This window comes from Carassius carassius, chromosome 42 (genome assembly GCF_963082965.1).
Source record: "Carassius carassius chromosome 42, fCarCar2.1, whole genome shotgun sequence".
In the NCBI taxonomy this organism is placed as follows: domain Eukaryota; kingdom Metazoa; phylum Chordata; class Actinopteri; order Cypriniformes; family Cyprinidae; genus Carassius; species Carassius carassius.
The window spans coordinates 23,716,008-23,741,738 of NC_081796.1; the positions used below are offsets into that span (position 1 = coordinate 23,716,008).

The following is a 25,731-nucleotide window of genomic DNA, read 5'->3' on the forward strand; positions in this document are numbered from 1 at the left end:
TGAAAAATGTTATTTATCATGTTAAATCATGAGAATATACAGTCACATGAGAAAAATACATAAGAAAGATTAAGTTTTTAGGCAATTGATGAAAACTAACTGCATGGCAACCTTCATGCTTCACAATATTTTACACAAATGTATTCAGTGCATTTAATGTGCATGACTGTACTTAGCTTATTTGTTCAATAACTGTGACTTAAAAGTCTCACCGTTTCCCTTATCCACTGAAAAGTATGGCCTATTTGTATAATCAGAGGGGAATTTGAATAACGTGATGAATATGAAAGCATACTTTTACAACCACATATGATTGAGAAAGACAGACACTGACCAGCAGCAAACAACAATCATTTGACTCTATTATGACCAGTACAGATGATCTAAAGGAAGAGTCTGTGTGTGTGTGTGTGTGTGAGAGAGAGAGAGGGAGAGGTTTTTTGTTAATGAGCACAGGACTCATTTGTCTCTCTTTGGGAGGCCGTGCTGTCTCAGATGAGAGTGATGGAGCTCTATTACACTGGTCATATCCAACACACTGTAATGAACTTCAACATCAATCATTACAGGAGAGAGCAAAAGACCATGCTGGGTCTCTATCTCTCTCTCTCTGTTCCAGGATTGAGTCTCATTGAGTCACTACAGTCCGTTCACAGACTACATCAACATATAAAAAAAACTCCTTTACATGAAGGTAAACTATTTACATTTATGCATTTGGCAGAGCTGTTTATCCAATGCTGTTTATCCAATCCACCATGCTGTTTGAGCTACAGGAATGTAACGTAAAATATATGTAATGGACTGGTAAAAACTATAGCATGAATGATAAAAAATACTCTGGGAAAACACAATCATATACATTTAATTAATAGGTACTGAATTTTTCAAGATACAGTACTTCAGTGTAACTCAAAGTCTTGGCCACATGCCACTTTAATGTTCCATTGTTTTAATGTTAATGCATGGGCTATACTAAAATGTAGTTAAATGTAGTGTTACATTTATAGAATGTAGTGTTAACGAAGGCTGCTTATGGTCTTTCAGCAGTACACTTTGCCAAATATGCTGCTATGCAAAGTGCTGCTATGTCACATACTTTATAAATTGCAAAAATTGCAAGTTTTTAAAAAAGTTACTTATCACAACTGGGAAAGAAAAAAGTTTTAATCCAGCTAAACTGGTTTTATTTTAAGCTGGCCTCAGCCTCGAAAGCAGAAAACTAACCATTTGAAACCAGTGGAGGTGACCAGTTTAGGCTGGTTTTCGAAGCAGAAATCATATACACACCGGAAAGTTGATGATAACAGCATTTCAATCTAAATCATTGTTCTGTGTGTGAACGGACTACAGGAGTCACACCTGTAAACTGACTAATGATTGATGTGGTGGTACATTTATTCACTTAGCTAACGCTTTTATCCAAAGCGACTTACAATTGCCACATATGTCAGAGGTCACACACCTCTGGAGCAACTAGCAACTATTTTCTGCTGCTGTGTATAGCTTCATGACAGAATCACATTAGACATGTTTATCTCAAAGTGACTAAGTTGTCATTTTTTAACCAGTTCATGTATTCCCTGGAAATCAAACCCATAACTCTGGTATATGCTCTAATGTATGAGCAACAAGAATCAGGGACAGCCAATGTGGATGTAACTGGAAGCTGCTTTCATTGCTAGAAACAGCAACAGGATGCAAAGTGTAATGTACCATGAGGTATGAAACACCAGCAACTGTTTTCTCTCATAAGTGCTAATAAGCAGAAGGAAAGCGACACTGAGACATGAATCCACACCCTGGAGAAAACTGCACCCTGACCTTCTGCAAGACACCAGCTCACCTGTTGAGGAGTTCATGTCTTTACATTTAGATTTGATTTGATGAAACCAAGCTCCCTTAAAGCACGAAACAAAATTCCCCAAAACAATCCCATAAATTATGCACGCAGAAAAACAATCTCATAAACTAATGAGGAATCTCTGAACTTTCTTGACTTGTATTGTCAGCATGTCGCTCTAACACGAGTGTGTAAGTTAATTGCTTCAGTCTCCAGTAACCGCTAGTGGTAAATGCCTATGAGCTGTTGCATTTACATATCCCCTCATTTAGAGACTCTGCTAATTAGCATTCTCATTATGCCAATTATACTAGCTTTAATTATTATAGCAGCGCCACTATAAAAAAAAAAATATGAATCGGAAACCAAATAGCCTACAGAGAAATTCCACAAGGTGCTGTTGGGAGATCCAGCACAGCTTGTCAAGAGCGGAACACTCTCATTATGACAATCAGATTAATTGTTTAATTGATATCCGAGCATTTGTTTCATTAACGAGTCGTTAGGATTAGGAAGCGCAAGGCACCGGCTATTCCCGTTCCTCAGCGTGCCGTTCTCCGGAAGTGGACTAGCGGAGACTTGGAAGAGGAGGGACTGGAAGCCGAGGCCTGAATCCTGGGGAGTGTCTGCTGGACGCCCACGCCGCTGATGTATGGGCAGATGCATCAAATCACACAGGATAAACAAGCGATGAATTTCATCAGTGCCATCATAGCCTTAATTTGGCTGCCTAATGAGTCAGAGCTAGTGGCGGAGATAAAAGTTGTCAGAGGCGCGGCTCTAATGAATTTCTTGCCACTTGTAATCAAGGTTGGCTGTCTGAGGGGCCATGATTAATGGAACCCTGGAGGATTCCCTCGGCCTTCAGCTCTCATTACAGCTAATGCAGTCTCAGGCAAATTAACGCACTGAGAAGAGCGAGCAGGAGAGAGAGAGAGAGAGAGAGAGAGAGAGAGAGAGAGAGAGAGAGAGAGAGATGGGAAAGAAAGAACAAGTGATAAACGCAAGATTGAGAGAAGCCAAGGAAAGAAAACATAAAATGACAGTTAAACAGCCTATGAAAGCAAAATGGACTCTTAGTCCATGTCTGATAGCTTTGAGCTGAGCATCTATATGCTAATATGTAAACAAAACTAAAATACAGGTGGCATCATCATTTTGTTTATGTCGTAACCATTCAGGTGGTACTGAACTTCCGGTTCCATCTTCCTGAAATCAGTGGGGTTTTTTAATTGTACATAGCCTGAAATATGCTCTGTGGATAACACAGGGTTTAATTAGAAGACATAAAATGAACGCATACATATCAAGCACAAGGCAGTGCACAGGTAAACTCCTCTACTCACAGTTCGCTTTTACAGCTGGACAGTTGCAAACTAGCTCAATTTTTTATACATTTAATTGTAGTGTTGACATGATTATTTAAAGCCTAACTTCAGCTTTTTATTTTGGCAATTGCATTTCGGCTTTAAAATTCATACAAGTTGGTTTCATTTGTGAAAATTACCACAATGAACTAAATGTGTAAGAATCATAAACTTTTGTCGGTCCCAGAGCTTCTTTTCTGTAATAATCCAAAGACCAATGGAAAACATCTGCTCGATACAAGTAAAAGATGATGCTATTAATATTTTGGTCGGGTTTCCGGTGTAATGAATGCTTGAATTCTTCTATAATCTGACAAAATATGTACACAATATGCACAAAGCATGCTATTTAAAAGCTACTGTAACTAGTCCGCTTTTATGATGACTTTAGCTATTGATGGCCTCAAAGCTAAAAGATTCCAATAACTTTTTATGAAAATCTTTTTAAAAACCATATATCCTGGTTTTACATGATCATGTTTAGAGAGTTGAGATAAAAGACATTTTGGCAGTCACACATTTTCATAATCTTATGATCACGGAATGAATGACAAAACTTCTCGGCATTCATGGTATAAATCATTTTATTGGAGTGTTTATTATAGCCAGCCAAGCATCCAATCACACAACAGCTAACTCTCATGAAAGTTCTCCATCATGTTCAGAAGGAGCATTTAAAAACAATGGCAAATTAAAAGAACGGACAGAAAGTTATCAAACAGCTCAATAAAAGCAACAACAAAAGGAATTATTTACATCTTGCTTTTATAAATATGTCAAATGTACATATAATACACAAAGTACCTTAACGGCCAGACAATGTGGACACATTGAGACCCAAAACCAGGTACCAAAAACAACTTTAAAACAAAACGGTGCTTCTCTCTGCTATATGGCTACTTGAGGAACTTTACGTGCTCATCCCAACATTCAATAAGCCGGCAGTCGCAGGGATGATGGGAAAGTGTTTATAATTTTCAACTGCCATATTCCCAAAAGCTCATCTTAGCAACCTCATGTCATACAAAGGAGCCCAAGCACAGCGTATATAAAAAAAAATAATAAAAAAATAAAAATAAAATAATAAAAAAAAAGTGATACATATTCACTTTTGAAGAACAACAGGGTAACTTTCCATGCATGCTGTTGGGGATGAGCCTCCAGAATTACGTTGCATTTAAAATCAATGGCAATTCTCCTAAAGCTTAGTTAGATGAGGGTTGCATGTACAACTCTGACTCGAATAAGAAAGAAAACGTACCTGCTAGAAGGTAAAACGCCTAATAATGTAAACTTAAAATACTGTCTGGTAAGGAAGGTTCAACATCTCCCTCTCGCTTTACCGCGTTCCCTTTAACTCACATGTGCCAAATATTAATTAAGTTTTAATCATGATTTCATATTTCAAGTAAAAGTTGACGGCATACACACTAGCAAACAAGGGTTAAGGCTGATAGGTTTCAGATGGGTACATAACGGCCATCTCATCCAGAAATTGCCCACACGACACACAATTAGCTGCAACAAGGAGCAGGAAAAGCTATTTTCTACACACATCTGTACATTATCCACATCACGATCCCATTTGATTAGAAACACACGTCTGGATTCTAATGGATACAAAAACAGCCACACAGTCACAAGTGTGGAGGTCATTAGACTCGTAACAAACACACTCTCACAGGAGTAAACGGCGAGAGTGTAATCTAGTGTGTCGGTACTGTCCGCTGCTACTGAATGGATCTGTCATTAGGCAGGAGAGGGACATCAGTATCAAACAATTAGAAGAACACTTTAGACCGGTCCAGAAATGATTCACACAAGGCATCCGCAATAACACAGTATTTATCAAGCCCTTCCAAGACAATCACGTAAAGGCTAAATGTAAAATAGCAGTATGATGATTTGGGTTTTGTTATATTGCACTGATGGCACACATGGTAATGTTTTACCCAGTAGCCTTAGTGTTTTTGAGCTTCGTTTAAGGGCACAATGGTAGTACAACTTTAAAATGTGTGAAGTTTTAGTGAAATATGCACTTAAATGTTTTTGTTTTTTTAAGCATAAATCAGAAAAATCAGCTGAATTTAGTGAAGCATTTATGGTAATTTGCATAAAACATACTGTATCCTGGTCACCTCAAAGTTAAAATGAAATAATGAGAAAATATATTTTGCATTCAAAAGAAAAATCAAGGAATATTTTTGCACTGTGACCCCCACATATTTTTTAATTCATTTTTCTGTTTCTTTTAATATTATTCTCATTATTGTAATAAAGTATTGTGTAGTGCTTAAAATACAAATATTTACCCCCTTATTTAAACCTTAAAATTAAAGTATTAAAGCATTTTTTTCCTTTTGACTTTAAGGTGCAATACACAGACACGTCTTTGACAGGTTTCACCAAAATTGCTGATTTAATGGTATACTGTAGTCCATCTAAAACTGAAATTTCTGTCATTATTTACTCTCCGTCATGCCATTTTAAACCTGTATGACTTTATTTGTTTTGTGGAACATAAAAGAATATATTTTGAAGAATGTAGGTAATCAAACTATTTTGTTCATGGACTTGAAAACAATGCGAACCAAAACTCGTTGGTTGCCCATATTCTTCCAGACATCTTTTGTGTGTGTGTGTGTGTGTGTGTGTATTCAGCAGAAGAAAGAAGTTTGGAATGACATGAGGGACAGTAAATATTAACAGAACTTCCCCTTTAACAACATAATTTAATGTTCTTATGGACATAAACACATGGGCCCAATGCATTACTGTCATCTCATTATTTCTAAACCAATGTACCTTAAAAAAAATCAAACTTATCTTTAGAACCTATTGCCCATAATTTCATTTTTTTGTTCTATACACACACAAAAAAAGGATCCTTAAAAACCTAATTTTCTTCAGCTTAAAAATAACACGTTAACACTGCTAATTCTCGCCGTACGCTAACATTGGTCACAGGAAGTCGTCATGGGGGTAATGGGTTTTACGTGACACACGTGGCACTACGCACAGTTTCCTAATAAAGACGTACTGTACTGCTGGGGAAATGATGCTATTTAACGAGAGCAGCATCTATGGGAACATCAACATCAGACACTAGAGACACTGCGGGCCACAATCACATGATGCTAACACTACGGTTCAGCTCGCATTGAGCGTTGTTGTTGATGTTGGGATTGTGTCGGGTGGCCGTGGGTGTCGACGGTCCTCCGCCGTCATCACAGGGACAACCGTGTTGGATAAGGATGTCGACGCACTCTTGACTTCCTGCTCGCTGGGCGTAGCACATCGGCGTCTGACCACGGGCGTCGCGACTCTTCACGTCCACGCCGTACTGAAATAAAACGATTAAATGAATAATGATGGAGGGAGACTTAAGAATGAAAGGAGGTTGCAAAGAGCGAGTCCTTACCCAGATGAGCAGCTGTGTGATGACCACATTAGCCATGGCGCAGGACAGGTGCAGGGCGGTACGTCCGTCTCCGTCCCCATACGTTTCGTTGACCTCTTCTTTGGTGCCGTGGGCAAGCAGGAGAACCACCAGCCTCAGGTCGTCCTCCACCACGGCCCGCAGGAGCTGCTGTCCCAGAGGCACGTCTGACTGAGGAAGCCCCACCAGAAACAACTTCTGTTCGTACTTCGCCCGGATCCAGCGCTCCTTCACTTCCCTGAGAGTGAGGACACAAACAGAGATCAACTTTTTATTCATGATTATCAGCGGTCATTCTGATAGCTAACACCATTCTGTTCTAGTGAATCAAATCAAAACGCTGAATCAACGAAATCAATTTATAATCAATTTATAATCCACATTTTTAAATATTTCAGTAAAAATGTATGTAGGTAAATATAGTTGCTTAGTTCTAGGTTTTGTTATATATGTTTAAATAGTTAAATAATCTATACATATATTGATGAAAAAACTATGGAACACAGGTCTTTATTTATAATTGTTATATATTTTATTTTATTATTTATATATTTATGTTTCAAGATTTTTATTGTTTTAGTTCTTTTGGTAGAAATGATCATTCCTGACTAAATTTAAAAAAAAAATTAATCAAATTTAGTGTTGTATATAGTATTTATTAATTATATTATTCTATATATTATATTTTTTCTCCTGTTTTTAACAACAATTTCTATGAACTAAACAATATAGACGGTGGGCCGAGGGTCCGTATCTGCTTTACTTTTCGAAATGAATGATCCCCATGGAGGGAGAACCTGGATTTGTAAAGTTGGGACGGTTGTTTTATTCTCAACGATATGAAAAGTGTTGCCACTCCCATTTATTGCACATTTTCCCCGAAATCATAATGCACGATCCGTAAATATGCAGGCAAACGCGGTTGCCTACTATATTAGTTGAGCCAATAGCGCGGCAAGATACTGACATGGGATTATTACTATCCAATCAGATGTAGTTTATTTAGAACAGCTGTTACACGAATGATTTAGCTATCAGACACGAGCACCAGCAGCGCATTGATCGTCAAGGACATTATTTGTGTGATTGTAAGTATTCATTTAATTAGAATATATTTATATAAAATGTTTGTTTTGTACACTGTGTTGTTCAAACGTGTGTAAGCGTCTCGTTAGTGTCGTTTTAAGTAGGGTAACGTTTCAGCTGGCGAACTAGCAGTAGCCAGAGCCGTTTAGAATATCATATTTAACTGCTCTGGCAGTAAATCGCATCATGCGATTACATATTTGATTTGGTGTAAACATTACATTCTAACGGTGACACTTCGTCCAACTCGCATAGACTACAGCTCCACTTTATGTTGGTTGATGATTATCTCAGATCGTTTTGCAAACGTTCGCCAAAAACTCAAGGCGAACATGAACCTGTTGATGTTTAAGACATATATATTTAATTACCAGTTACATCTGACATAACGTTATAGAGTCAGTATCCTAATATTCTAATCAATATTCAAACTGGAGAGCTAAGAACTCTAACGTTAGTTAGAACTGTATGTATTAGAAATAAGATGATCACAATCAAAGAACATAAACTGCATGCAAAACAAACAAGATTATAAGTATAACTATCAAAAAACATAGACTATCAAACAAAGCAGAGTTATAATGTACATAAACCTGTCATACAGATTTACTTCTGCAAGAGTAGCAAACACACATCTCCCCACATGTGTACATGCATACACACATGTGCCCTAGTCATCTTCAAGTGACTTATTGTCACAGTTTAAACACTGACAGAGGTTTGTACATGGCAGCTCATGCAGTTTACATGTGCATCTACCTTTAACACAATTCGTTTTTTTACATGAGCAGTGCACAAGTTCCAGTATGGCCTCTGGAGCTGGCGGAAGAGTCATCCAGTCTACTCCGTAGAAATCTCCTACCATCTTCCAGCCATGATTTACAGGAGGAGGAATGTCTGGCATGCACTCAAGACACCTCCTGTGTACTGCAGCCTGATAGCTTGCCCGCTGGATGTGTTTATGCAAGGAGTCTTTGTTTGGAGGCAAGTCTCTCTCAGAACATTTACCTGATTTGAACAGGTTAGCCCTTGCAATATTGACATCTTGGCAGTCCTTCTGATCATATAGATCACACGTGTAAGCTTCCAGAGCCTCACATAGTTCTGGTGATGGGGTGAAACTTTATTTTTTTATTATATTAGTTAATTCATTGTGTAGCTATATTAAGTTAACTCAAATCTAAACTCCCTGAAGTCCTAGACTCAATTAAACCTACTTCCTTTATATCTTTCTTTTTTCTATCTATCCTTCTTTCTAGATTTCTTTCTAACCTTTTTTTTTTCTTATCTATTTATTTTTTTCTTTCTACCTGTCTATTGAACTTTATTGCCTTAACTTTTGGGCTAGGCTTTAAGCCAACTTAAAAGTTTGCCAAAACATTTCAAGTAGTTTTTTGTACTTATCTTATGTTGTTACTGCAACTACACTGCACATATCTGTATGTGTTGTTCATACTGTATATCTATTCTGCTCTTATATAATATTTAATTTATATTACTGTAAATACTACTTTCTTAACTGTATATTACTGTCCATTCTGCACTGTACAGGTCAAAAGTTTAGAAAACATTACGATTTTTTTATGTTTTTGAAAGAAGTCTCTTCTACTCAAGCCTGCATAAATGAGTAGAAATATATATATATATATATATATATATATTAACTTTGATAGTGATTTAAAAAAAAAATAGCATCATTACTTCAGTCTTCAGTGTCACATGTGACATCCAGTCTATCACATGATCATTAGAAATCATTCTAATATTCTGATTTTTTTTTAGTGTTGCAAACAGTTCTGCTAATATATTTGATGAATAAAAGATTAAAAAGAAAAAAAAATCAAATAATATAAATCTTATTTACTATCACTTTACTTTTTATCAATTTAACACATCCTTGCTGAATAAAAGTATTGATTTTATTTAAAAAAGAATTTTTTAAAATATATTTATATATTATATATTTATTTATATATATATAAAATGTTGTTACAAAATATTTGCATTTTAAAAACATAGCTGCTGCTGCTTTTTTTGTTTTGTTTTACTTTTTATTCATCAAAGTATCATAAAAAAGTATCACATGTTCTTAAAAAATATTAAACAGAACTGTTTCCAACTTTGATAATGAATCATCATATTAGAATGATTTCTAAAGGATTGTGTGATGATGATCCTAAAAATTCAGCTTTGCATCACAGAAATAAATGATAATTTAAAGTATAATAAATTGAAAATCAATTATTTTAATTGTAATTATATAATCACAATATTAAATTTTTCCCCTGTATTTTAGATAAAATAAATGCAGGCCTGATGAGCGGAAGAAACTCATTAAAAAAAACCATTAAAAATAGTAGTTTCCAAACTTTTGACCTGTACTGTATGTCCAATACTGCACTGCCTGTCTATACAATATAATACCAACCTTTCTTTGCAGTTTCTTCAACTGATACTGCCTTCTCTCTTCTCCTTTGTGCTCGTTTTATCTTCGTAATATTTGTGAAATGACTGTAGCACTCCCTGTGGTAGCCAGTGTTAGCTGGTTTGACTAACTGGTTTGTAGGTTCCTGGCTTTGTAACTTGTATGCCTGTACTGCCTCTTCTGCAATGATACCTTCTATGCCCTCAAGGTCTTTCCACAGAAACACTGATTTAATAAATTTCTCCCAACTTATGTCTGTGAAGGGAATGGTGGGTCCACCACTTTCCTCAAATATATGCATACAGCACTTCATGTTTTTTCATTTCATCCAAGTAAACATGGGCGGGAAAAAAAGTATTGTCTGTCTCATTTTTTCATGACGCTGTTTCCAAGCAATACCATTATGTCAAATGTGTTAAATCAGAAGGGTGTATTTATTAAAGATTACAAAGAAATGACAGGATATCGTATGACAAAGGTGGCTACATAAAATAAAAACAAATATAAATGTATAACGTAACCTCTACATTATAATTTTGTGTCAAACTGAATATGTAGCAAAATAAGAAAAATAGTTCTTATCTTGAATAGTACAATCTTAAATCCTTGGCACGAAGCTCGCCAGTGCGTTCACAAACGAATCGCCGACACTTTCCACGCACGCTATTGGCTGAAGGCAACAAATACGTCATGCAGGTCGGACCCCGCAAGTAGCTGCTTGCTCTATTCGCCGGGAAAATAACCTGGAGAAAATTACCGACATTATAGTAATGTGCAAAGTGTTTGAGTGGCAACAATTTTTATTTGCTTTGTTGAAAAGCGTAGCGGTTACATATAAAAAACTGGGTTATCCCTCGCCACAGATCGTTTGAAAACACGAAATCTCCCCTCGGCCCACCGTCTAATATGAAAAAGCATGTTAAAAATAAACAAGGCATGTTTTCCTAAATAAATAAGTAAATAAAAGTAAACATTTATAGGATGTTTAACAATTCAGTGATATACAGTACATATAAGATTGACAAGCTAGATATATTTTCTATATTTTATATTTGCATTAAATTCTTTATAATCATAATACTTTAAATAATACAGTGTAGTACTTAATGGCTATAAAATTATAGTGTATAATTTCGCCCGGCTCTAATATCACCTTACTTTGGCAACCACTGGTTAAATGCGACTTTGATACTGTACATCAGATAAACTTAGCGACTTCTGAATATATGACAATCCCAGTAGAGTCTGTATTTCTGACAGAATCCTATCTGTGACTTTGAGGAGGTCCAGAGTAATTCAGTTCTGATTATGACAGAGGTCACAAGGGAAGCAGGTTAAATGTACAAATCACACATCCTCAGCCTTAACTTCCTTAAGACCGGTTTTCCATCAGAATCTATAGGGTTAAAGTCTGTCTGGCTATCGAAAGGTTACACATTGTGAACAGCATGTCTACTGTGGACAATACAGGAGTGTGTGCGTTGAGGGGAAGCCGCGTTTTTATCGCCGTTGTCAGTCCTGCCCGGTGAATCCCCACAAAGGAGGCCCTCTCAACACTGGCCCCTCAACCCTCTAGGGGGCCGCCAGCAGCCCGCCAGATCGAAGGCCCAAAGAAAAGGGCTGAAAGAGACACACTCGGACCAGAGAATGGAGTCCAACTCTTCAGCACGCACCAGACTTCTATCTATCCCTCTCTATCACCCAGCCACCCCCTCTTCTCTCTTCAGCTGGCATTCATGGTGATGGCGAGGGGTATGGCGCTAAAGTAAAATCAATACGAGCGTATCTGAGCATGCTCAGTGGCGGTCTGACCCATTGACCCCGTGCGGCGGGTGATAAGAGGAGCAGAAAGGAGCTGTTGTTTGCCTCGCTGGGGTGAGCGACACACAGAAGAGACTGAGTGAGAGAGAGCTGATAGAGGTAAAGAGAGTCTGGAGAGATGAGTCGGGTGATGGGTTTCCCCCGGGACGAGTCTCCACAAAGACAGCGTCACCAAAACCACAGCGCTAATGTTGATGACAACAAACCAACAAGATGATAGAGAGAAATTACAGAAATAATGACAGTTACAGTATAGATGAGAATGGGCTGGCTAGTATTGAATTATTCTTACTGAATTATACACTTCTATACAAGTCTATATCAGTCAGCACTGTACTGATATTCTTCATGCATTTACATTTTTTCATCACTGCAAAGTTGAGTGATTAATTAGTGTGTGTGTGTGTGTGTGTATATATGTATGTATATATATATTATTTATATATTTATTAATTTAATAATCAAATATTTAAGAATTTTCCAAATACAATTTATATTTTTATATTTGTATTGCATGCATTCAAATATATGTGAACTTATATTATTACATAAAAGACTGCATAAATTATAATATAATAAATTAATAAGTGCTAGAAATTAAATTTTTTTATATATATTTCAATATTTCATTTATATTTCCTATATTTCATTTATAAGTGCATTACAAATATAATATTTAATGCATTATTTAATGTCTATATAATATAAGAATGTATACATCTTATATTACATACAATTTACATAAAAGTATACATTACTCCACAGATTTTTTATAAACGAGATTAAATAAATATTTATATCTTTTTATTTGTATTTTATATATAATTTTATGCATTTAATACATATATCAAATATAAATAAAACATTACATTACCATAGAAAATCTTACAAAATCTCTTTATACTATATACAATTCAAGAAATTTAAGATTAAAATTTATACTAAATTTTATTATTTTAAATTTAAAAATAATAAAATTATTTTTTATTATTTAATAAAAAATTAAATAATTAATTTATTAATTAATTAATAAATTAATGGGGGGGGGGGGGGGGTTCGAATTCAGGACGTTGAAGTGTAATTTAGCTATGTGTCGGCACACTGCTCACGAGGCTATCGGTGTTGACCTGATGTTCTTTCTACCGAATTATGTTATTTCTACCGTCTTTTTTTCTTTCATAATTTAAATCATATATATCTACCTTAATGCTGCAAAAACAATGTTCTATGACAAAATTAGGACTGTCATTCTAATTAATCATGTCCTTTTTCTCTGATTAATCACGATTAATCGCACACTTCATGAAATTAAGCATGGATCTTGTTTCAAATGTTTATTTTGTCATCATTTGCTATATCCAGCAAAGTAAACCAAAAGATTGAAGGGTGATTCTCAAAAATCTATATTTTCTGCAAGCTTTTTTCAAGATAAATTTAGCTTAGAAACTTTAAACTTAGAAACTTCAAAAGGACACCAAAGAACCAAATGATCTAAGGAGCCCATATAAGCACACATGAAAGAAAAATGTTATAGTATGTGAACAGTGCAACAGCAAAGAGCTTTTTTACATTTTAGAGAGGTCAAGTTGTGATACCGAACAGGACCACATGGAGATGCCAAAAAACTAAAAAACTAAAACTAAAACAACCAACTATCAGCAATCTGTATATCTCTTTTAGAGTACAGGGATCCATTCACTATAACTAAACACAGCAACATAAACATGACAAATAAAAACATTATCGTGAATGTGTGTGGAAACAACGTGAATGTACGGAAATGTCTGTGTCTGTGCATACGTTAAATTTGCAATCAATGCGTCAAGAGCACTGTTACATGCATTAATATAACAGACTCTCGCGTGCTTACTGTACATCTCCTGTACGGCATTGCAATCGTCTTTACCTTCATTGCAGTCCTCAATCATCAAAACTTCACTAGCGAGACTGGTTATCCAGTCGAGAAAATGTAGTTTGCGTCTCATCTGGCAGTACAGCGGTGGGATGTTGACAATCCGTTCAGTCTGTACTTCACACAGCGTGATGTGTGAGGGTTCGCGCGCTTCAGAGACAATCACAGAATACAACAGAGCTTGTGTTTTAAAGTGCAACTCACTGGAATGAATAATTCACTTAAAATGCAACTGGAGTCTCTTTTCTCTCTGCAATCTCTGATGTAATCAGCCTCTGATGTAATTTCTTTATATTAGAAAAGATTGTTTGAATGCACTCACTTACTGGATCACTGGACTGAAAACTTTCCCAGAGTTAAGTGGCTTAAAATGATCTTATCGCAAGCAGAGAAGCAAAATTGGTTCTTGTAATAACAATATTATTTATGTAAAGCCAAAGACTACAACTTAAATTCACTTTAATTTACAGAAGCAGTGATTGGCACTATTATCTTCGAACCACGCACACTTCCTCTGACGGGGGACAAACTCATCCGTCTCAACCGCACAAATCCAAAGAAACATGAAGGACAGATGAGGAAAAGAACCCCGTCATCGTGTCAACAAGCTCCACTCACATTTCCATCGGAAAATTCACAAACCCAAATGCAAGAAGTTTCTGCGAATCATTTCAACGGTCTGTAATCAGTGTCTTTACAGGAGGTGCGGGGGCATTAAAAAATGAATAAGAAAATAAGCAACCAAACAATCTTGACCTAAAACACTAAAAGGAACTACTTAACGTCTAATGAAATGACTCCAGTCAGCAGTTACATCTCAGCGTTTCAGAAGTGCACTCTTACTACAAACAACACCGGCTTTATGAAGCAGAACAAATGTTGTGGCATCTCCAAACTGATAATCTGTTATCCCATGCCACCATTATATTCCCCCGAAGACAATCGCGTCTGTACGAGCAAGTGTTGTTTAAGTCACTTCGGCAACAATGGCATGAGCTAATTAAGTAAGCCACATCTTTAATGCTGTTTCTCTGAAAATCCTGACAGGTCTTTGTGAACAAGGCACAGAGCAAGTGAATGGACTCTGGGCTCAGTGAATTGTTCTTCAGAGTGTGTGTGTGAGAGAGTGTGTATAATTAGCCTCCCTCCCCTCCTCCTTCAGCAGTCAATCTTTCAAAGCTTGTTTTTCTTCTGAGGAGACCCACCCTGTTGTTCTCTCTTCATCTGAATTCTTTACAGGAAACCCACCATGCCATCGCAGGGGTTTAAGAGGGTGGGCGACTCTAAAACTTCAGGAGGAGAGAGGTTTAAAGTGCGAGAGGTTTGGGGAAGGAGGAGGGTGAGTTTACACTAGTTTAACAAGGGAGAATCACTTTTGACAAGTGGAAGGACAGATTCAGATTCATTCATCACAGATTCACAGGGTCACCTAAAGTGACTTTTAATTAAATTAACTTTTTGTATGTGTGAAGTCAAAAGGAGATGGTTTGATGAATGTTCATGCTGCAATTTCGCCTGACAAACTCCCTAAATGATCATAAAGGAACCATAGAAGCGGGGCATACTATTTATGCACTGTATTCCAAGTCCTTTGAAGACATGACGGATTTCTGTGAGGAACAGATCAAATCTGAAATCCAATATGGTGCAATAAGATGAAAAGAGACAGGTCTGATGTCAGTGAAGATTGGTCAAGAAACTCAATTTGGCCTGACATTGTATTTAAGACGATTTCAACAAATTTTGGTCTTCACATAAAACTTTGGTATGAATTTTTTTTTTATTATTATTATAATTATTTTTATTATTTTGTTATTAAGGAGCCTTATGGTATGTCCACATTAAAAAAAAAGGTTAAATAAAATAGGAAAGTTATTTTTAGGAGCTCTATGGCATCTGTTCACATTCACTTTGACTATAAAATAAAATAAAATAAGAAAAAAAAGGTACTATTTTGTTATTTTTGGAGCTTCATTATATATGTCAACATTCAAAATAAAATAAAACTAAATAAAACTAAATAAAATAAAATAAAATAAATGGTAAAGTTAAAAATTATTTTGGTAAAATGAAAGTTATTTTTAGTTCACACATTCACTTTGAATGCAAAATAAAATAAAATAAAGTTCTAAAAACAACAAGAAGTACCTTATTTTTCTATTTTATTTTATATTTGTCCACATTCAAAATAAAATAAGGTACTTTTTGTTGTTTTAAGAGCCTTATGATATCTATCCACAGTTAAAAACAAATAAATTAAAATAAATGAGGTTGTTGGAGCTTTGTTATCTCTCCAAATTCAAAATAAAATGAAATAATTGCTTTGCTATGCAAGTCTCAGATAATGGAAGTCACTAAATGGTTTTTATTTATTTGTGATGAGATTTATAAGACATCAGGGCATTAGTGGAGGATTTAATCAGCATTTTGCATGTATTTAAGCTTCCATACACAACTAATCTGAATAGGTATGAAGCTTTTAAACATTCTCTCAGTCAGTTTACGGTCACCTGTCCTTGAGAAGGAAGGAGGAAGATTTCAGAAGCAGCAACAGGCTTCTCAAATCCTCCACTTGAAAGGAGAAGTGTGAAAGAGAGGAAGAGAGGGGCTGGTAATCCCGCCTCAGACTTTTGTTTGAAATGGAGACCCAATCCAAACACAGGGCACTGTGTGGAAGGGTTTATGGGAGAAAGCCGAGAAGCCATGAAAAGACACTTCCTCTCGGCAGGAGGAAGAAAAATAAAATGTGCAGCTTTAGCGTGTCAAAAGCGAGGGAGGGACGAGGAGGCCAGGAAAGAGTGATGAGATGGAGGGAAGATTCTCTCTGCAGGGGGAGAAAACCACATTCAGGAAACACACACACACATACACTGGTACACACATATTTGCAGTGGATATCAGGGTTGCTTGGGGGACATCGGGGGACTGGAGTGTGAGAGAGACTAGAAGCCTGAAAAGGAGACCAGATACTCTTTATATCCCACTTGACTTGAAATGCTGTTAACTGCTTCAAAGAGAACAACAATAAAATTAACACTTCATAATATCACTCAATAATAAACCATTAAAGTCAACGTGATATATATTTCTTAATGTATAATTGTGCATGACTGATAAGTGCGCATTATACTTAAGAAAAAAAGGCTATTATCTTGAATCAAATTGTAATTAAAATTAATATTATTTACATAAAAAATTATAATTAATATTAAATAATAAATACTTTTGGAATATAATACTGCACTGTAAAATATATATTTGTAATTTGAATAATATTTCAATTGTGAGTGAATATATTTAAATCAAATACATCTATTTATATAAAAAAAAACAATTAAAAACTGTAAAAATATGTAATTACAAATAACAGGAAAACAAACAAAAGTTTCTGTGGATATTATCAATTTAATGTAAATACAGTTCATTCTAAATGAGTTTTAAATTTAACACACACACACACATATATATGCACACAAATTCTGAATAATTATTATAACACACAAAACTATTATTAATATTAATTGAATTTATATAATATTATATATAATATAATTATAACTGTATATATTTCAAATATATACACTATATATATATATATTATACATAATTATAACTACATATTGCATATATGTATATACACATAATTAATATAAATACATTTAATTATAAAATATAAAAATATAAAAAAACATTAAAATATAATTATATTAATGATAACATGTAAAATGTAATATTAATATAATAATTTAAAGGCAAATATTACAGCCCACTTTTCACAAAAAATACAGATGGATAAATGTATGGATAAATACATTAACATTAACAAATTAACCTCATGTTTTTTTGAGGAGTGTGGTATTGAGTCAAGCTTTTACAAGAGCTTTTCTAGCATCACCTGACCCTAATGATCACCCAAACGGGAAACTGATTCCTGTAGCCTGGCCCAGAGAATCAGGAACAGATGAATGAACTCCAATACAGAGGAAGAGACAGCAGGGCAATTACTCAACCCACACTAAACAGCACACAGGGATTTATGAGAGGGTCCCTATGTAGTGCACACTCGGGGGGAGGCGTCTCTCCAGGAAGATCCAAAAGCAATTGGACATGCAAGTGAAAGTGGACCATCTGAGACACAAATGACGAGGGCATGGAGGAAGGTGCATGCCCTCTTCACCAAACGACCAATCAGAACGCAGAGCCAGGAAGGGAATGGGTTCATGGAGGTAAGAGGGGCTCAGAGGAAGGGGAACTTCTGAAGGGCCTCGCCGGCACACAAACACAAAACAACCCCTGAAACTCTCAAAAGACACATCAAACAGATCCCAACCAGCCTCCCAGCAGGGAATGAGTGTTTGTAAAGGAGAGAGAGAGCGAAAGAAAGAGAGGGGGAGTGCTTGCAGTGAGACAGTGTCAGTGTGTAGTTCACTGTTATGAATGATGCTTCATGTACTACACACTTAAACACAAACAGAGCTTTAATGTTTCTACAACATGAGTCCATCTGATTCTTCAAACAGAAATATTTTAATTAACCAAACCACAAACTGAGAGTGGACTATACTACTGTTCATTAAAAACATAGGAAATTAATACTTTTATTCACCAAGAAGGCATTCAATTGATCAAAAGTTACAGTATAGATATTTATAATGTTACAGAAGGGTTACATTTCAAATAAATGTCGTTCTTTTGAACTTTCTATTCATTAAAGTATCCTGGAAAGAAAAATATGATGGTTTTCACAAAAATATGAAGCGGCACAGCTGTATTCAACACTGATAATAACTGAATAAATAATAATAATAATGAAAATAAATAATAATGATAATAAATGAATAAATGTAAACGATAATAACAATATTCAGAAATGGTTTTTGAGCAGCAAATCAGCATAATCAAATGTTTTCTGAAAGATCATGTGACACTGAAGACTGGAGTCATAATGCTGAAAATAGGACATAAACAGGAATAAATTACATTTAAAAATTTATTCAAGTCAAAAATAGTTATTTTAAATTGTAATAATATTTCACAATATTTGTGTTTTTGCTGTATTTTTTGTCCAACAACAGCGGCAATTAATAACTCACTTGCTGTTCAGGGTGCCCTATTTTCGCAATTTTTTTTCCATTAAATAATAATATTTGTAACATAAAAAAATTAATAGGCATTAAATAAAAAATAATCAACATATAAATTAAAACTGATTCATGATCAATTAGTTGAATGTGTTGTGAAGCTAAAATAGTGCCAAAAATTCATTTTAGGTTCATAATGGAGACCTTACTAATAGAATTCAATTCAAAAAAATCTATCCATCCATCCATCCATCCATCCATCCATCTAAAGCAGTCAATCATCTGACCATCGTAAAAATGTTAAAAAATAAAAACACGTTTCTTGTCTTGAATACATTTTCTGCAGGGGGCTATGAGAGCACAAACAATACTTTGAAAAATGTACCACAAGAGAGCAAAACACATTTTCAATGCCAGAAGGGAAAAAAGAAAATGTGCAACAACAAAAGCAATTCATGATGTCAAACATTTATCATTCCAGTATTTAAGTCAGCCGCTGATGTGCTGATGTATCTACAATTACAGCCGATTCCTGAAACGGACCTCAAACCTTTAGTGAAACCTCAACCTCAGCGTTCACTGATGAGGAGAAATACTGTAAATTGCACCATTGCTCTGTCTAATTGTACAGTTTTTTTTTTTTTTACTAGTTCTTATCAAACACTATATGCCATTAAATGAGATTCTGGTGTCTAATCAACCTTGTCACATTCTGTTACCATACTGTACATTACTTTATAACTGAGCTATCAATCAAACACTAGCTCTCATCTGATTGGCTAAACATACAAAAAACGCATTAATGGAAACAAAACAACATCTGAACCCAACACTAGAAACACAATCCCGACCACTGAAGAACGAGAGAGAAGAGAGGACAGGTGTAAGAGGGGGAAGGAGGTTAGTGAAGCGATTCATTTGTATTAGTGCCTCTGCCCTGTGGCCAAGACGCAACGGCAAATTATTTCTGAAACAAACTGGAGGATCATCAGAGCTAAAGGGCACTGTGAGTGTGTGTGTGTGTGTGTGTGTGTGTGTGTGTGTGAGACGCACAATTGCTATCTCTTTCCGTCCAGCCACAAAAGAGCAAAGAAAAGGAGGAAAATAACGAGTTGAGCAAATAGATACACATAGATAAATACATAACAGATACAAATCAGTGTTATGTTAGTATCACAGAGTTTTTTTTAATTAGTTCATATTTTTAGAATGTTTATATTTTAATGTTTTATTAAATTTGTCGCGTTTCCATCATTTTAATGATTTTTTAAAAATATAATTCCTACTCATTTTTAATTCAATTTTAGCTATTTTAGCGCAGCTGTTTAAACTAAATGAAAATTAGAAATGTTTTTTTTTTTTTGCAATTAACTGACATAAAATAATTAAACAAATATAAATAAATAAATATAGCAATAAATAGCTTTTTAAAATATTTCGTTATTTCAGTTTATTATATATTATATAAAATGATTTATTTAAAATTTTTTTTTTTTTTTTACATTTATTAACTATAATAACCCTGATACAATACAGATATAAACACATATTTAGTGTTTAATAAGCGTACGTGTTAAACAAGGTTTCAGTATTATACATAGTTTAAACTGAGTTATAAGAGCAATAATCTGGCGATCCTAATCAAAGCCAAACCTGTGTGTAAATCGTCAGCATCCCGTCTCACCAACAACTGAAAGAATTCTCTCAGTCGTGTGGCACAAGGGTGTCAGGTAATTAGAGTTGATGCGAAAACACACACAACTGCCAATTTCTAATTTAAGCTCTAAAGAGCCTCGGATGAGCCGACCTCTGTAGCGCCTCTATCCTCTCTACCCCTGCAAGATTGATGGCAAAACTGTGTAAATCTATCATAAGTATATCAATCCGCTTAATAGAGTAACTACAGAGCTCCATGATCGATTGACGCTGCTCAATAATTAAAACAATATTTATAATTTCAACAGCTGGAAACACATCAGCAGACACGCATTGAGTTTCCAAGTCAAAGCTGGATTTATAATAGGTACAATAACTGAAATCTGGCTGTTTATCATCACAGTTGGAGAAAATATAATAATGTTTGACATTTCAAAGTTATGATACTAAAATAAAAAATGTGAAATAAAAACATTTGAAAATCTCCGTACTATAATGTGTTTGAACAGAATAAATAAAAATAATGGAAAATAAACATTTAAATACATCTCGACTTGTTTGAAAAGAATAAATAAAAAACTAACAAAAGAAAATTTGTATTAAAATACATTTAAAGAAATCTTTAAGATGTTAAACTTTTATGAGCTTTTTTAAAATACTATTATATATATATATATATATATATATACACATACACATACATACATACATATATATATAATTTTTATTATTATTATTATTGAACTTTTATAAGTGCTTGGATGGAATGAAAAAAAGAAAACTTAATTTAATTAAATCCAAAATTTCAACCTTTCCTGAGAACTTCAACTTCTGGGGAAAAAAAAAAAAAAAACACCATCTAGACAGTTACAATATATCACCAGTGTTAAGATAGTGGTACAAATGTAGCCTTCATTATGATCCCACAGTGTAAGACTTTGCCACATGTGAGTATTTGTGTTTAGCTCATGGTAAAGTGTGTATGCGAGTAATCTAGAGCCCATTACAGCAGCGCATGGCTTATGTGATGGGGTTTAAATTAGTCATCAGGGCTGTAAATGAGCTGAGAGAACACTGAGACTTGACACCCTCACTCGGATGTTAGTTTTCACCTCCCTGATGAGTTTTAAATCAATCCTGCCTGACTGCACGACGGTAAAACCAGCGCGATTACTCAACTCACTGATGTCAAAGCACATTGTGATGATACATATATAATTGATCGTCTAACTGACCCATTCATACCAATGAGTGAATGACCAACACTGTAACCGTGACTCAGGAAATCTGCACTGTGTTTTCAAAATTCAAAGTTTTAAAATTTGTTGCTTTGACAAATAATTGTAATAAGTAGAATTAAGTAGAAATAAGTAGAAGTAGAAATTACTAACTAGAAAATATTAAACTGGAGAAAAAAAAACTCAATTTAAAATTAAATGTGTGTGTGTGTGTGTGTGTGTATATATATATAAATAATATTATTATCAGTGTTTTTCTAGCAATAGACACACACACACACACACATATATATATATATATATATTAAATGATATACCAGTAATTACTGTCATATAGTGGGAAAAAAATGAACAAATGCACCCTGATGACTACATATTGAATATATGTGCACTCTGATTACACACCATGTTTCACCCATTACTTTTTGGCTGAAGAAAATCAGCTATGACGGTAATGTGATTTTCAGTTTTTGTCCGAGCCGATGAGAGAATGAGTGAGTGAGCGAGTGAGAGAACGGGAGAAATGGAGGATGCCGTGAACCATCAGATTCTCCTGACAATGAAAAACATTCCCTCCTCCGGCAGCGAGCCCGTCCTGACGACTGAAGTGTGAGGGGGATATCAGCATCAATAATCTTTCATCAAGTCAAAAGCACTCGGCTGCAGCCCGCCAAGCACTCAATAGATAACTGTGAGCCATCACTCGCCGCCGAGTGAGAGAAAAGAACAGAGACAGAGAGCTGAAGCACCTCGGGTGGTCAGGAGATGCTATCTCTTTTGTAGGGCAGTTGTTACATCTTCGTTCACGCTCTCCACTGAGAGAAATCCTGACGCTGGCTTGCATGCTATGAAGCAGCAGGTCACTTCAATCTCTTGTAAACAGATGTAACAGCATGTAAGCAAAGGTAAGTTAATACACAGGTAGAGACAAACATAATTCAGAAGGCTGATTTCCCTGAAATTCACCTTTATGAAATCCCTCAGAAAACGCACTCTGTTTTAATCAGGATCAGACATCCTATTAAATCAGTGATGCACAATATCTGGATTAGTATCTGCAGATATCACAGATATGCCAGGCTATGATTGGCCATTTGGAAGCAGATAATATAATAATATCATATAAGCAAATAATTTTCCCAATTCCAACTTAAATTATAATAAAAATGTATAGTACAATATAATTATTTAAAATAATATAACATGATCAATTATTCTAGTATTATTTATATACTATTATAATTTATTAATTTTCGGAATTGTATTTTTATATTTTCAGTTTTCATTTTAGTTACATTTATTGCAATTTTATGTGCTTATTCATTCATTTCTTTTTTTTTATTAATTTTAAATTTTTGTTCACTTATAGTTTTTATTTATTTCCAGCTAGTAACTTTGTTACATCTACTTAAACTTATTACAGTTATTTGCCTAGGCAACATTTCTAATTTTCGTTTAATTGAATTTTTTTTTATCTAATATTTATTCTAATTTTTATTTTATTTTATTAAAATTTCAATTAATAATTTTTTTTAAATGACAATAACCCTGAATATTATAAAAAAAAAATATTTTGACTCTTTTCAAATGCCAGCTCTTATAAAATAATGAATTAATACCTTTTTATTGCCATATCAGCATATATATATGATATACACACATATACACACACATAAATATATAAATAAATACAACTTTATTTTGTATAGCACCTTTAAATGTGGTTTTCTCAAAGCACATTTGGTTTGAACAAAAAAATAAAATAAAAATGCAAAATAAAACAATTAAAAATATAAAAATAGATTCATAATATCGTAAAGTCATCATACTAGTTATTGATTTTATAAAAACGAGTCATTATAAAAAAACGTGTGTTTGGCAAAACTAACTAAAATAAAATAAAATTATAGATTAAATGTCCTTAGTTTTTGTTTTTGTCAATGTCAAATAACGTTCAGCTGCATTTCCTTTTCCTGTGTCTCTCACTCACGCGTCTCACACACACACACACACACACACACAAATCATCCCTTCCCTCCATACACCGAGTGTTGGAAGCAAGTTTGCGAAAGGTTGGTATGTCGTGAACACCTTTAAACAATCAAACATTAAAAAGTGGTATAAAAATATTTTTAATTCTGATTATAATTTTGTCAGTGTGTTAACGTCGACCCGAGAAGCGATTGCTACTTTAGAGAGTTAACTAGTCACAAGTTTGAGGTAAAATGCACTTGGGTTGTCCATGCCAAAACACTGTATAATCTGTGATTCAAATATGAAATAATGTTATGTCATTTGTTCACTCTTACACAGAATGTTTGCTGCTTCATTCCAGATGAGTGGGCTATTGACTGTATAGGGTCAATTTAGTATAGGGTGTGAAAATTGCACAGCTGTGGAATTTGTATAGGGTGTGAATGCTGTATAGAAAATTATTACTTGACTAAAGTAAAGCCATCTCTCTCTTTCTCACCGATGCACACTCACTCACGCACACACACACACACAAAATTGAAAAGCTGCATTTAAAGTTTTTTTAAATTATTTGTTATTGGTCCTGTTCTTTTCTCAGATTGAGCTCCCTGACAATCTGACAAAAGTCCTAAAAAGTCAAAACGAAATAAAAGTAACTAATGAAACATGCAAAACTATAATAACCTTGCTGCTAGGTGGTTTTCCATTCTCATATCTCAATAATAACGTAGTCCCTTGACATGGCCTCCTTCGGTTTAAATCTATGGGATTTCTATGACCTGTTTAATCATGCACTAGGCAAAAATCATAAGTTCAGTCACTGAAAAAAGTAAAAGCAGAACTCTCCTCAATAAGCCACACCCTTTTAGGCATCATTCACATCACGTAACACAAAGATGCATGATGAATTACATGCTAGATACTGTCATTCCAAATTAGATAAAGGCATAAGATAGAGTTCAGCAACCAATGCAGCAGCATTACAATAAATCCTGCATTATGATGCACTAGACCAAAGCGCAGGCCAGGCGGTGTGGATTTATACCCTGAGGAGTGACTGATTCACCCCTCTGAGTGATGGATAGCTGTCAGAGCCATCCAGAGCTCTCAGTTCAGCCCTCAGGGGAGCGGTTTGGGACTGTAATAGTGTCCTTAATTGCCACCAAAAACACTCTTTTCTCCAGGTCATTAGACAGACTGGGAATTTGAGCGAGTGTGTCAGGCTTAAAGGAGGAAACACCTCGAGACATCGCCTGGAAGCGGAGCAGGTGAGCAGCTCCAGACAATGGTCTATGGACCCGATTATCTCCTGTAGTATCTCATCTTCTTCAAACAGCACTAATGGAGCGATGATTTGGGTGAAGACCCTCACACAATCCAGTCATTGATCATTTAAACCACACTGGCTATATAATGCTTATTGAATATGCTTTCACATCCTGAAAAAAGAGCCCAATCTTCAAATACTAGTTTTCATTTTCTTAAACACTTACAGCTGCCATGTTTAATGTTGACAGATTGACGGTTTAATTCATAAAACATTTATAGAACATGATTAAGAAGTCCAAACATTAGTCAAATTGACTACAAAGTGATTGTTCTGATAAAAATGGCAATTTAGAATGCAATTTAAAAAAAGCTCCGGGTTTGCGGTGCTTGCTTTAGAGCAGCACAATTTAGCCAAAAATTATATTATATTAATGTTATTCTAAAATACTGCTAAAATACTGCATTACTGCTATTAAATAAATAAAAAAAAAATTAGAGACTACTATTTTAATACTTCACTGTAAAAAACTGAGTAATATTAATAATACAAATAATTTCACACTAATATTTACGCTATTCTTGATTCATTTTTGAACGTTAAACAATTAAGCTTTCATTCT

General features: G+C 34.8%; 1 protein-coding gene across 4 annotated transcripts in view; it reads right to left on the reverse strand.

Moving 5' to 3' along the window:
- Positions 1 to 3,776: 3,776 nt before the first annotated feature.
- Positions 3,777 to 25,731, reverse strand: part of agap3 (ArfGAP with GTPase domain, ankyrin repeat and PH domain 3) — a 179,448-nt gene continuing 157,493 nt past the window's right edge. For 3 of the 4 annotated variants that reach the window (XM_059535218.1, XM_059535219.1, XM_059535217.1), the window contains exons 17-18: positions 6,632 to 6,887; positions 5,441 to 6,553 (exon numbers count right to left, since the gene is read on the reverse strand). In XM_059535218.1, the coding sequence (XP_059391201.1) occupies positions 6,338 to 6,553; positions 6,632 to 6,887 (472 nt within the window). In that variant the 3' untranslated portion in view covers positions 5,441 to 6,337. Of the gene's footprint in view, positions 5,334 to 5,440; positions 6,554 to 6,631; positions 6,888 to 25,731 lie in introns of those variants that run through there. The other variant, XR_009426741.1, reaches the window with a different exon arrangement.